General features: G+C 38.2%; 1 protein-coding gene across 2 annotated transcripts in view; it reads left to right on the top strand.

The window, feature by feature from the left end:
* The window catches only part of slc38a10 (solute carrier family 38 member 10), a 130,752-nt gene that overhangs the window by 56,319 nt on the left and 62,203 nt on the right, over nt 1-12,230 (top strand). For both annotated transcript variants that reach the window (XM_043714767.1, XM_043714766.1), the window contains one exon: nt 4,699-4,852. In XM_043714767.1, the coding sequence (XP_043570702.1) occupies nt 4,699-4,852 (154 nt within the window). The remainder of the gene's footprint in view (nt 1-4,698; nt 4,853-12,230) is intronic.

The raw sequence follows: 12,230 nt of genomic DNA, 5'->3' as shown, positions 1-12,230 counted from the left end.
ACAATTTAACATCTTGAACAACCAAGTGTGAAGGGAGAGTGGAGTGTGAAATCTACTGTCAGGAGTAATTATGAATTTTTTCTAATGAGTTTATACTGAATTTTGACTTTCTGTATTTAAATTTTACCTTTTCATCATCATTCACATGAGGTATTTAATTTGTTTATTTCATTCCTTACCTTAGTGATTTAGGAGTGTTAAAGCCCCTTGTTTTCTTTTGGCATTGCAAAGAATAAACTGCAGTTTCATGAAGACACAGAGTAACACCGATACATTTAAATTGTAACATGTGCTACTTTGGTAAGAATTTAAATGCATAAAAGCAATGTAATACTATAATGATGATATGAAGGAAAGTTAGTGCAATCATAATTTATTTAAGAGCTCATAATTATGCAGATCTAACTTGCACTCCACAATTTGGAGAGGTGAGGGAGAAATGCTGGAAAGGCTTTTTCAGCTGAGCACACAATCTGCAATGCACAAATCAGGAATGTGATGGAATACTTTGCACTTGCTTGAATGACTACAGCTCCCACTGTACTCAAAGTTCAATACCATTTAGGACAAAGCAGCCTGCTTGATTGACACCCCATCTACTATTGACGCACAGTGGCAGCAGTATATAATTTGTAAGATGCACTGTAGCAAGTCACCAAGGCTCCTTTGACAGAACGTTACAAACCTTGTCCTCTACAACCTTGAAGGACAGATGCATGGAAGTATCTTCCAAACTGCACACAATTATGTCTTGAAACAATACTCTCATTCCTGTGTTGTCACAAGGTAAAAATTCTGTAACTCCCTTCCTAACAACTCTATATCTACCTCTAACGTTTCAAGAAGGAAGCTCACTGCTCACATTCACTCTAATATCTTTCCCCTTTATGGACCTGCAAGGTCCATGTGCAGCAGCGGAAACCAGCCAGGGCAATTCAGGTTGCAACAAATGCTGGTTTTTCCAACTGTGTTCACATCCCAAGAATAAATCAGCAAATATTCTACCTATTTGGGCTGATGCTTGTTCACACATTATTGTGGCAAATACCATAATTTGTTGAATCAAATGAACAAATCTCTGAATACCTTACTGATTTCTTAATTTGTTTTTCTGTTCATGAGCAAGCGTGCTTTGGCAGAATCTGACCTGTCTTGTAGGTTTGTCTTGTTGGCAGGGATGGCTTGGAACCATTGGGTTGAATTTTACTAGAAATTGGCTGTGTCAGTTCTGACGCATTTCACAGAGGTTTTTCTCACCATGAAGTCGGCATGCTTTTTCACGCTATGTTCCCAAATTGCCTCAATGCCTGTGCACTACACTTCTATGATACCGCGCTTTTATTTTCCTACGTTGCTTTAGGCGTAAATACTAATGAGTGCTGGGACCTACTGAGATTCCCAATGCTGCCACCATTTTGAAAATACAGTTGTGCACCAGGTCAAACCGGAACTGCCCACTATAGTTCCTATCAATCACTGTGGACATGTCGGGCAAAGAGAAATTGACACCTAATATTTGTCACCTTGTGCCCTGTGACAATAGGATTCTGATCCTGACTGTCCCAAGCGGTTGACTGACTTTGCCCACACCCTTAAATTGCTATCAGAGGCTGTCCTTGTGCTGGGATCCTCTGACTGAGGACGAGCCACTTTAGACTTTGCATGTGCATCAGCCAAATGGCCATATCCCAGCATGTTTGCTATGTACAGAGCTGGTGCATGATGCACATGTGAGATTGATGTAGTATGCTGCAGTACAGCAAAATGTCCACCCGTTGTTTGATGGCTGCTGAAAACCATGATAAACTGCCTGGTTTTGTATCTGTGATAAAAGGAAAGTCAAGACAGTGTTGTGAGCCTTTAAGCTCTGACTGGTTGGAAGGACAGAGGCATGGACTACTTCCTAAATTGGGAGAAAAATTCAGAAATCTGAAGTGCAAAGGGATTTGGGAGCCCTTGTCAATGTTTCTCTCGAGGTAAACTAGCAGATAGAGTCAGTAGTTAGGAAGGCAATTAGAATGTTGTCATTCATATGGAGAGGACTAGAATGTAAAAGCACGGATGTACTTCTGAGGCTTTAGAAAGCTCTGGTCAGATCACATTTAGAGCATTGTGAGCAATTTTGGACACGATATGTCAGGAAAGAAGTATTTGCTCTGAACCAGAGAAGGTTCACGTCCGAGGAATGAAAGGCTTAACATGAGAAATAGTTGAGGACTCTAGGACTATACTCAATGAAGTTTAGAAGGATGAGGGGGGATCTGAATGAAACTTTTACAATACTGAATGGCCTGGACAGAGTGGACTTCAGGAAGATGTTTTCATTGGCGGGTGAGACGAGGACCCGAGGGCGCAGCCTTTAGAGAAAAGGGACGGCCTTTTAGAACAGAGGTAAGGAGAAGCTTCTTTAGCCAGAGAGTGGTGAATCTGTAGAATTCATTGCCACTGAAGGCAGTGGAGGCAAGGGCATTTAGTATGTTTAAGATAGAGATAGGTTCTTGATTGCCAAGGGGATCAAAGGTTACAGGGAGAAAGCTGGAAAATGGGGTGGAAAAACCTATCCACCATGATTGAATGGCTAAGCAGACTCGATAGGCTGAATGGCTTAATTTCTGCTCCTATATCTTGTAGTCCTATGGACTGAAGGTGCATCGTGCAAAAAGTCAAGACAGATGCTGTGAAGATCGAAGGTGCAAAGTGAGTGAGTGCTTATAGAGAAAATGAGCTGGTCCAATCCATGTGTTGGATACTTCTCCCTGTGTACAAATGGTCCTGACAGCAGCATTGCAATGAGAAGTACGAGTGAACTCCAAAGTGCGCATAGTGCAGAACTAACGGACATATGGCATGAAGATCCGTTAAAGCTGGTATGTGTTTGATTTCAATGTTCTGCATGGAGAGTATGATTGCAGTCCTTGGAGCATATTGGTGAATGTTGCCCAAGGTAAGGGCCAGAGAAGCAAGTAGCGAGCTTGAATCACTGGGTCATGCACTTTTACATGTAAGGAATTGTCATTTAATTTCTATCACGTGGATATGGGAATGGGAAACCAATGGATACAAATAGGCCCCCCTCCCTCCACTCACCAGCAAGAATTCTGTCTGTATTCAACACTTGGTTCAAAGATGATACTTTTTGTTCTCAGCATCAAAATTGCCTGACTGCCAATCTCCTGCAATGTTACCAATTTTCTTGTCCGTATTATTCAGTACCTGGGAAGATTTTGATCATTTGGTTTAAAATTGAAAATATAAAGAAAATTACTGCAGATGCTAGAGATATGAAAAAAAGAATGAATTGCTGGAGAAACTCAGCAGGTCTTACAACATCTGTGAACGGACAAATGATTATCATTTTTATGTGGCTCTTTGGACCTGTTAGTTCTGTAGAAGACACTCATTGGGCTTGAAATGTTAACTCTTTCTCTCTCCACAGATGCTGTCAGATTGGCTGAATTTCTGTGGCATTCTGTGTTTACTATTGAATCATACCTGTATAGGCAATTTGATAAATTACAATTCCTGCTAGTTTGAATGCGAAAAGGTGACATAGAAAACTGACTATTTGAGCTGTGATTCTCCAATTAAGCATGGCTTCCGAGTCTGCTCTATTTACTTTGTATTTTAAGTGCTGAATTTTTTGAATTTGCTGTTACTTTATTACAGTAGGCAACATTATTTAAATAGGGTCTTCTTGCTTTGGAATAAAATTATTTAATTTATCAAATTAATAAACAAATCAATGGTTTTGATCAAATAAGAATCATGTATCCTACTGTTAATGTGTGTGTTCCGTAATTTAGAAGATAGGTGCTTATATGACTGAAAATGGCTAATTAAACAATGGTTATTAGTTATTGGATTTAACTATGGCCATATCCCATTTTGCATAAAGCATTCAAGGGTGTTGGAGTGTAAGGGTAGGGAAATTTTCAACTATACAAATTGCTGGTGAGTCCCCTTATTTATGAAAACATAATTTCATTGGAGGCAGCTCAGAGGAGGTTCACAAGGATGATCTCAGGTGTGAAAGAATTGTTTTATCTCTTATGATGTGGGGTTGAACAAATGGGCCTGTACTGTAATAGAGGAGATTCTTTGAAACACGGTTATTTGGGGGCTTCTGGTGTGTTCTATGGTGTGTTCTTTGCCTGTCCTCGGATGCTGCCTGAATTGCTGTGCTCTTCCAGCACCACTGATCCAGAATCTGGTTTCCAGCATCTGCAGTCATTGTTTTTACCTCTACTCACTGGAGTTTAGAAGAATGAGGTGTTCTCATTGAAGCATAAGATTCTTAAGGGGTTTGACAGGGTAAATGCTGAGAGATGTTTCCCCTAATGGAAGAGTTTAAGACCAGAGGGTACAGTCTCAGGATAAGGGGACACCAATTTAAGACTGCAGTGAGGAGGAATCTGTTTTCAGAGGGCTTGAGTGTCTTTAGAACATCTGGCTGTAGAGAGCTTGAGGATAGTCTTTGTGTGTTCAAGGCTGAGATAAAATCCTGATCAGTAGGGTAATTGAGGATTACAGGAAAAGGGCAGGAAAGTGGACATAAATGTTGGATCAATCGTGATGCTATTGAATGATGGAGTAGGTTCAAGTCCAAACGGCCGCCTCCTGTTCCTATTTCTTTGTTTTTAAATGCTTAAAAAAGCTGGTGAATTTTACATATTTGTTGATATATTTGAATTTCTACAGATTATTCTCTGTATTGGTCTCGTTATTCTGGTGATCAGCACATTTACAACGCTGACTGCAACAAGTGACCAATCAGTGACACCTGAAAAGCCACTTCAGGATATTAACAATGAGAAGCTACAAAACGAAGGGGACCCCCAACCGAAAATCTCAGGTAATTGAGAGAATGGAGAGAATTGAGAGAATTGGTGATTTTTCAAGTGTTTAATCTTGTTTTACCTCAGCTGAGAAGAGTGACGCACAATGTTACGGATGAGCAGCAAATAAAGCTTAGTTGAAATGAAATAGAAATTATTTGGATAAGAAGTTTAAACACACAGATGGTATAAATCTAAGATGATTCAAAGGAAAATCAGTGACATTGGGATTCACTAATTACTAATAATTTAACAGAACTAATTTACACTTCAACTGAAGAGATTAAACACACGGGCCAGAAAGGCTTTTTCAGTTGGGTGCAGCAATGATAGTCTGTACTTTAGCCCTGAGTTAAGTATTTTTGAATAACTGATGATTATCCTTTAAACTTATCCATCATTTGACACCTCCTAACAATTGTTCTTGACTTAGTAGTACAGAGCTAGGTGCATTCATGGTTCTAACAAAGCTGATTATTGATACCCAATCCTTCCATAATAGAGAAGAAAAGCCAACAGATAGAATTGGTGAGGAGCAATGCGGATGAGCATCTGGTTAATATGTTTATATATTGCACCAAAATTATAGATGTAATGAACTCTTGAAAAATATTGATAATGTGTATATATGCACATTTTCCAGCAATTGGTGATAAAACACATTCTATTTAGCTTCCAGAAATTATCAATGTGAACTTCTTGTAATTTTCTCTTCCTGAAATAGTGACAGATTTCCATTACTTTTAAAATAGCATGCACTGAAAAGTACTAGCCTAATCTAAAGAAAACAATTAGGAGCCTGCTACACTTTTAGATATTTTACAGAACCATTCTCTTACAAAACTATTATATTATCAATTCCTGTCATTGTCTGTTGGGACCTGGAATCTGTAGTTTTGCCAGCAATTTGCCCTTTGCAGACTGGTGTTGCATGCTTTGTAACAGGATTAAGAATAATTGTATGCTATGACATTTTAGGGTGGATTCACGAAACGCAAACTGTGATTAACTTTAGATTAATTTAGTTAATTCAGCTGGAGCAAATATTGAGGGTGTACACATAATTACAAGAACAATCCATAATGGCTCAGATACTATTTGATAAAATATTTCAGATATCCAAAGAAAATCTCTGACATTACAAGTTTAGTATCAATCCCTTTGGATTGGATTATACTTGATACAACTTGCATACAATTTGAGAGACTTCAAGAAGTATCCATGTATTTCTTACAGACTGGGATTCTTCTCAGAACATTGAACAATTCTTTTTGGCTAGAAACTAGTCTGTCAGCTTTCAGAATCACACTTTCCTCTTGCCATACCAGTCAGGATCAGCTTCCTCCCTCCCTCCTTGCCATAATCAGTCAGAATCAGTTTTCTCCCTCGTTTTTGTTTTCTTAAACCGTATTCTCTGTGGTTAACAATGGTCCTCCTATGATTAACTAACTCAACATCTAACCAGCTACCAGCCCTGCACATGGCATCGTACATTGTTTAATAGTCTGGAGAGTACCTTTGATAAGTAGATGCATTTAAATCGAGGCAAATCACCAACACCAGCAATGCATTTGTTCTTTCAGTTTTAAATGCACAGCTGTGCAAAATTCAACTAGCCCTAACTTCCTCTCACTCTTTCAACAAAAACAATGAGAAAAATCGTGAGGGTCTCGACAATGGACTATGTTGACTTGATGGCAGATTTCTGGAATGGTCTGATGTTGCTTTGCAGGCGACCTCTTTAACCCTCAATTCTTATGAAGTCAAATGTTTAGTCTGTCTTAATATATTTTTAAATGCAATTGACAAATACTATTATGATGCCTGTGGGAAACCATAAACCAATCTACCCAGAATCACCAAATGACCCCTCCACACATGAAGACATTTCCAACAAGAAACGTGGGTAGGTGATGGCCTAGGGATATATTATTGCTAAAGTGTTAATCCAGAGATTGAATGGCAGATAGTGGAATTTGAATTCAACAATAATCTGGAAACCTGAGTCGAATGATGACCATGAAACAATTGTCAATTGTTATAAAAAACCTGTCTTCTTCACTGGTGTCCTTTTTAGGGAAGGAAATCTGCCATCCTTACTGGATTGCCCCATTCATGATTCTGGATCCTCAACAAAGTGGTTAACTCTTAGCTGCCCTCTGGGTAATTTACGGATGGGCCATAAATGCTGGTCCAGCCAGTGACTCCCTCATCCCATGAATAAGTTTTTAAAAAATTACACCTTTTTTGTTTCTACTTTATCACAAATTGGAATGTATACAATTTCTGCGTGAATTAACAGATGAATTATTATTCTAAGTAAAAAGTAAAATGCATTTTAAATAGTGACAGTGAAAATGAATCTTGCCCAACCACAACCATCCATCGCTACCCTCATAAATGTGGCAATGTGTTGCTAAACTTCCGTAGTTTATTCTTTATTCACACAGGGTAGTTCAGGAGTTCTATTCAATAAAAACTTTCACCTCTGGGTTTCATGGCCACCGTTATCATCAATATAAGACACTTCTATAAGCCTTCTCCCCCAAAGGTCACAAAAACCCTGATGGTGAATTTTCTATTCCCGTTCCTAATAAATATTCATAAATCTAGAGTTCCTTTTCCAACCAATAACACTCCCACTGCTGATTTGTATGTTGGTAAGTATGTTCATAACACTCTTGGTTATGGTTTGCCTGCCTGTGGGAAAACACCAAGCTCTTTCACATCTCCAAACTATTCTCATTACTTTTTTTTCTAGTCCAAATTTAGCCAGGTCACACATTGCCTTCAAAAACTTATTTCTCATTTTCTGCTGATCAGAAATACTGACTCCTTCTCTTTGGTCTTTATCCATGAGTTCACCCTTCAAGTTATCTGTTTGTAGTTCTGACCTCATGATTTCAGAATCAACTTCCTGTTAATGTTCCTTCCAGGTCCAGAATCTTCAGTTTACATTAACCAATATTTCTGCCTATCCCAGGAAACTACAACTTATCCCTTTGCTAATGATGCAAACTCTTTAAAAATCCCTATCTCACATTGCCACTGTTTGAGTACACAGCAGTGATAGATTGTTACCTGTGTATAAACTACCCTGACTTTTTCATTGCTGTGTATTTCTTCTGGGGTCCTCTGAGCCCAGGTTTCATACGAATGCAAAGTGCATGTCTCTCTGGGAATGCTGCTAAGTGGAATAAGTGGGAGGGAAAATGTATACCTTTTTACAGCACGAGCTGGTATTTTTGAAATTTAAAGATCTGGTGTGAATATAATTGAATGTACGAGGAGGTGATTGGATGAGTCTGTGGGTGAATAAATGGACAGGTGGGATTGATGGATGAGGTTGGTGGTATGTGGGTGAGGGCTGGTGGGTTATGCAGTAGGACTTGGAATTGATAATGGTATAATATTATTGGGAGTGTTGAGTGGTTTGTTGTATAATTACTGAAGTGTTAGACTATGCGTAATGTGTCTAACCTTTCCTGGGTAACTGCCCAGCTAAGTACACTGAAACTGTCTGGTACCCTGACTCTTCAGAGTTGGAGACATTTTCAGAGGATCCTAAGGAGCAGTGGGATTGTCATTTTAAGTCTGTCCAATTCTAATGTGGGCCCATGTATCAGGACTTCCAAGTGCCCTAAGTATATCTTCAGTCCTGCTTTCAGTCTTTGAATATTCAAAGACTAGAATGTTTGGCACATTGTTTTAAACAATTGCAGATTCCCATTGCATTTTAAAGAAATTACAAGTTTTTGTTACTGCTTCTGGATGTGATGATACTATGGCTTTAGGAAGTGTATTTTTGTCCTGTTTTTTTGAAGAGGTTTTGAGCCACAGTTACTGAGCTGTCTCTTGCAAGTCAATAAACATTGGTGAGGCCTCCTTGTTTTTTTTTAAAAGTTGGAACAATGGAAGCAGCATGAATGAGTAGAGTCAGTTTCCCATAGAACCAGGGTTTTAGTTTAGCTTTCAGCAGTTGCTGGGGTTTTAACTTGCCTGTGGAAGCCGTTCATCTTTCTCTGCGACAGCAAAAAGCTTGAATTCTATCTGTCTCTGCCAGAATATTCTCTTGGTATTCATTCCTCCTAGACTGAAGAAACATGGCATGTGAGGCAATCTATTTTATTGGATTTTAACTGTATTGCAATGTTTTGTTTAGAGCGGAGTAACATGAGTAATTAAATTGTGCTTAGAACATAATATAGAATATATAACTTTACAGCGCAGTACAGGCCCTTCAGCGCTCAGTGTTGTGCCAACCTGTGGAACCAATCTGAAGCCCATCTAACGTATTCCATTCTTGTCCATATGCCTATCCAATGACCGTTTAAATGCCCTGAAAGTTAACGAGTCTACTACTGTTGCAGGCAGTGCATTCCACACCCCTACTACGCTGAGTAAAGAAACTACCTCTGACATCTGTCCTATATCTGTCACCCCTCATTTTAAAGCTATGTCCCCTCGTGCTTGCCATCACCATTCGAGGAAAAAGGCTCTCACTGTCCAACCTATCTAACCCTCTGATTATCTTATGTCTCAATTAAGTCATCTCTCAACCTTCTTCATTATAACGAAAGCAGCCTCCAATCCCTCAGCCTTTCCTCATAAGACCCTCCCTCCATACCAGTCAATGTCCTAGTAAATCTCCTCTAAACCCTTTCTAAAGCTTCCACATCCTTCCTATAATGTGGTGACCAAACTGTACACAATATTCCAAATGTGGCCACACAAGAGTTTTGTACAGCTCCAGCACGATCTCATGGTTTGGAAACTCAATCCCTCTACCAATAAAAGCTAACACACCGTATGCCGCCTTAACAACCCAATCAACCTGGGTGGCAACTTCCAAGGACACTGAGATCTCTCTGCTCATCTACACTATCAAGAATCTTACCATTAGCCCAGTACTCTGCATTCCTGTTACTCCTTCCAACGTGAATTGCCTCTCACTTTTCCACATTAAACTCCATTTGTCGCCTCTCAGCCCAACCCTGCAGCTTATCTTACCTTACACTCATCTTTAAGCAAGGTAAAAGTTAGGATCTCAGCTACCTCTGTGATACATTTGAGGGGAGGTTGGTCTGGTCCATAACAGTTAGGTTATATTTATGAATAAACTGCCATAAATATGTATGATGGTAAAGCATGTAAAATGAGCTTAGCTACATCTATTTTGGTCTCCCGTTTTGCATTCAATTTGAAGTTTCAACTAAGCTGTTGTATTAGCAAAATGTAACCAAACCTCCTGATGTTTGCATGAAATCTGCCCTCTGACTTCTGTTTACCATGCTTATCCAACTTGTTGCACTGCATGGTACCCTTAAGATTGCGCATACATGTATTTTAAAGTGAACATTGCTTTTGCATGGCATGTGCCCGCAGTATATATTTCTGATGGCTGTCAGGTCTGCAGATTGAAGGAAATATTGGTTAGGCAATTAGTCCATTCTGATACAAGAAATCTTGTTACTTGTTAATGCAGAAATTGGCCACTTTGTTCTAGGACCTGAAATTCAGTACCTATTCAAAAATAAAGTGTTTTTTCTATTTAGCCATAGACTGCATTTTTCTGGCAAATAATTTAAGGTCAACTCAACTAAGACACACTAAATTACTTTGACATTCCAAAGCCCTATTAATGCAGGACTGCACAATGTTCGGTACATGGTATATTGACTTAAAAGCAAATGACTATAGATGCTGGAAATCTGAAATAAAATGTTTGAGCACATTAACATTTATTTTGGGGGATAAATTTGAAAATGTACAAAATAAGTTCAGCAATTACTTGTAATTTATTGGTAGTTACTCATAATTTAATGCCAGGAGTATTAGTCATTTGATAAATTTCAACTTGCTGTAATCTTCTTTTAGCAATGTGACTTCAAATTATTATTCTTTTTCACAAAAGCCATAATACTCATTATTTTTTTTTTTGCAAATTTCTGTTTCTGATTTATTCAGATGGCAAAATTCATTCGTACCATGCTATGAATTATCTAAATTGTCATTGATATGTTAGCATTTCTTTATGATGATCAGTATACTGCTAGACTAACCAATAAACAATGACTTTATTCCACTTCTAAATATTACCAGTTTTAGTGAAAATATTTATAGATTAATGAATATTCGAGGAGTGGGTCCAAAATACCAGTGATGAGAACCCATGCCATGATTGGCATTTCTATACAGACTATTGTCTGGTAGTCATTGTGATGTACAGCACCAACCCATTCATGCTGACCAGATATTCTAACCTAATTTAGTCCCCATTCCCAGATTTGTGGTAATCTAATGTGTGTGCGATGATTTCATTGTTCATTTTTAATAACACGCATTTTCATTGGTTTATGGCCATCTCATTTGAGACAAATATTGTGGAAATCCCATGACATTGATAACCTGAGCTTGTTTTAGGGGTCATTAATACTGGCATTTCAGTGCAATGAGGGATTGCACCATTTGTGTACTTATATATAAATATATCTTTAAAGAGAAACAGAAATTAGGACCCTGTTGTAAAGTCCAAAATGTAATTCCCTTTCACAAACAGTGAAGAAGATACAGTATAATCATGAATGATGGACATTTCCTTCAAGAATATCTGTTTCCAGACATAGGTGTCAGTGACATCACTATAAAGTGTTGAACCTTTTCCAGTCAATATTAAGTGTTCACTTTGCCTCCTTCAAAATATGCTGTAATCAAGATGAAAAACATAATCCTTTGCAGATTCTGCCATCACTTCGGTTCTACTTAATTGGTAAAAATGGACTTATACAGTCTTTCCCTTGAAGGTGAAACAGTGGATAAATTTATTAAGTGCTGACGTTTTGTTTTTAGATCCATTAATGTGCCTTTATGTAACTCCTTGAATGGTAAACTGATGAAGTAAAGTGATGCCAACACTATACAAGATCATGCAATGAATCTATTACATCTGTTTGTGTTCTTCTCTTGCAGCTGATCACATTATGTAGTTTAGCTGCCATCAAATGAATATGGTAATTGTATATCCACTCTGGCTAAATTTGCGATCTTGTCTTGCTTTAAGGAACTTAATAGATTTTCCTCCCATGAAAATGTACTTGGGGTGTTGTCAAATAGAATGAAAGCACTTGGCAAAAGTCATGCACTTTTAGTTTTCTATCCCCAAATTTAGGGCTTGAGAAATGATTCAACAGACTTCAAAATCTTCAAGCTGCAAATCTGAGATTTTTCAGGAATGACATCATAATAGATGTTGCTTCATCTGCCTTATCTGTAGTAGAAAAATTACTTATAGCAGTTTAAACTGATCAAAATGTGTAATTATTCAAAACTATGAATAATTATATTTGGGCCTGTAGTGAATGGAATGAGGTCAGCCAGGTAGATCTCATAGAGTGA

The sequence above is a fragment of the Chiloscyllium plagiosum genome, chromosome 24 (assembly GCF_004010195.1).
Source record: "Chiloscyllium plagiosum isolate BGI_BamShark_2017 chromosome 24, ASM401019v2, whole genome shotgun sequence".
Classification (NCBI taxonomy): domain Eukaryota; kingdom Metazoa; phylum Chordata; class Chondrichthyes; order Orectolobiformes; family Hemiscylliidae; genus Chiloscyllium; species Chiloscyllium plagiosum.
Note: the sequence above shows the minus strand (reverse complement) of the source record. Positions and strands in the feature narration are given on the sequence as shown.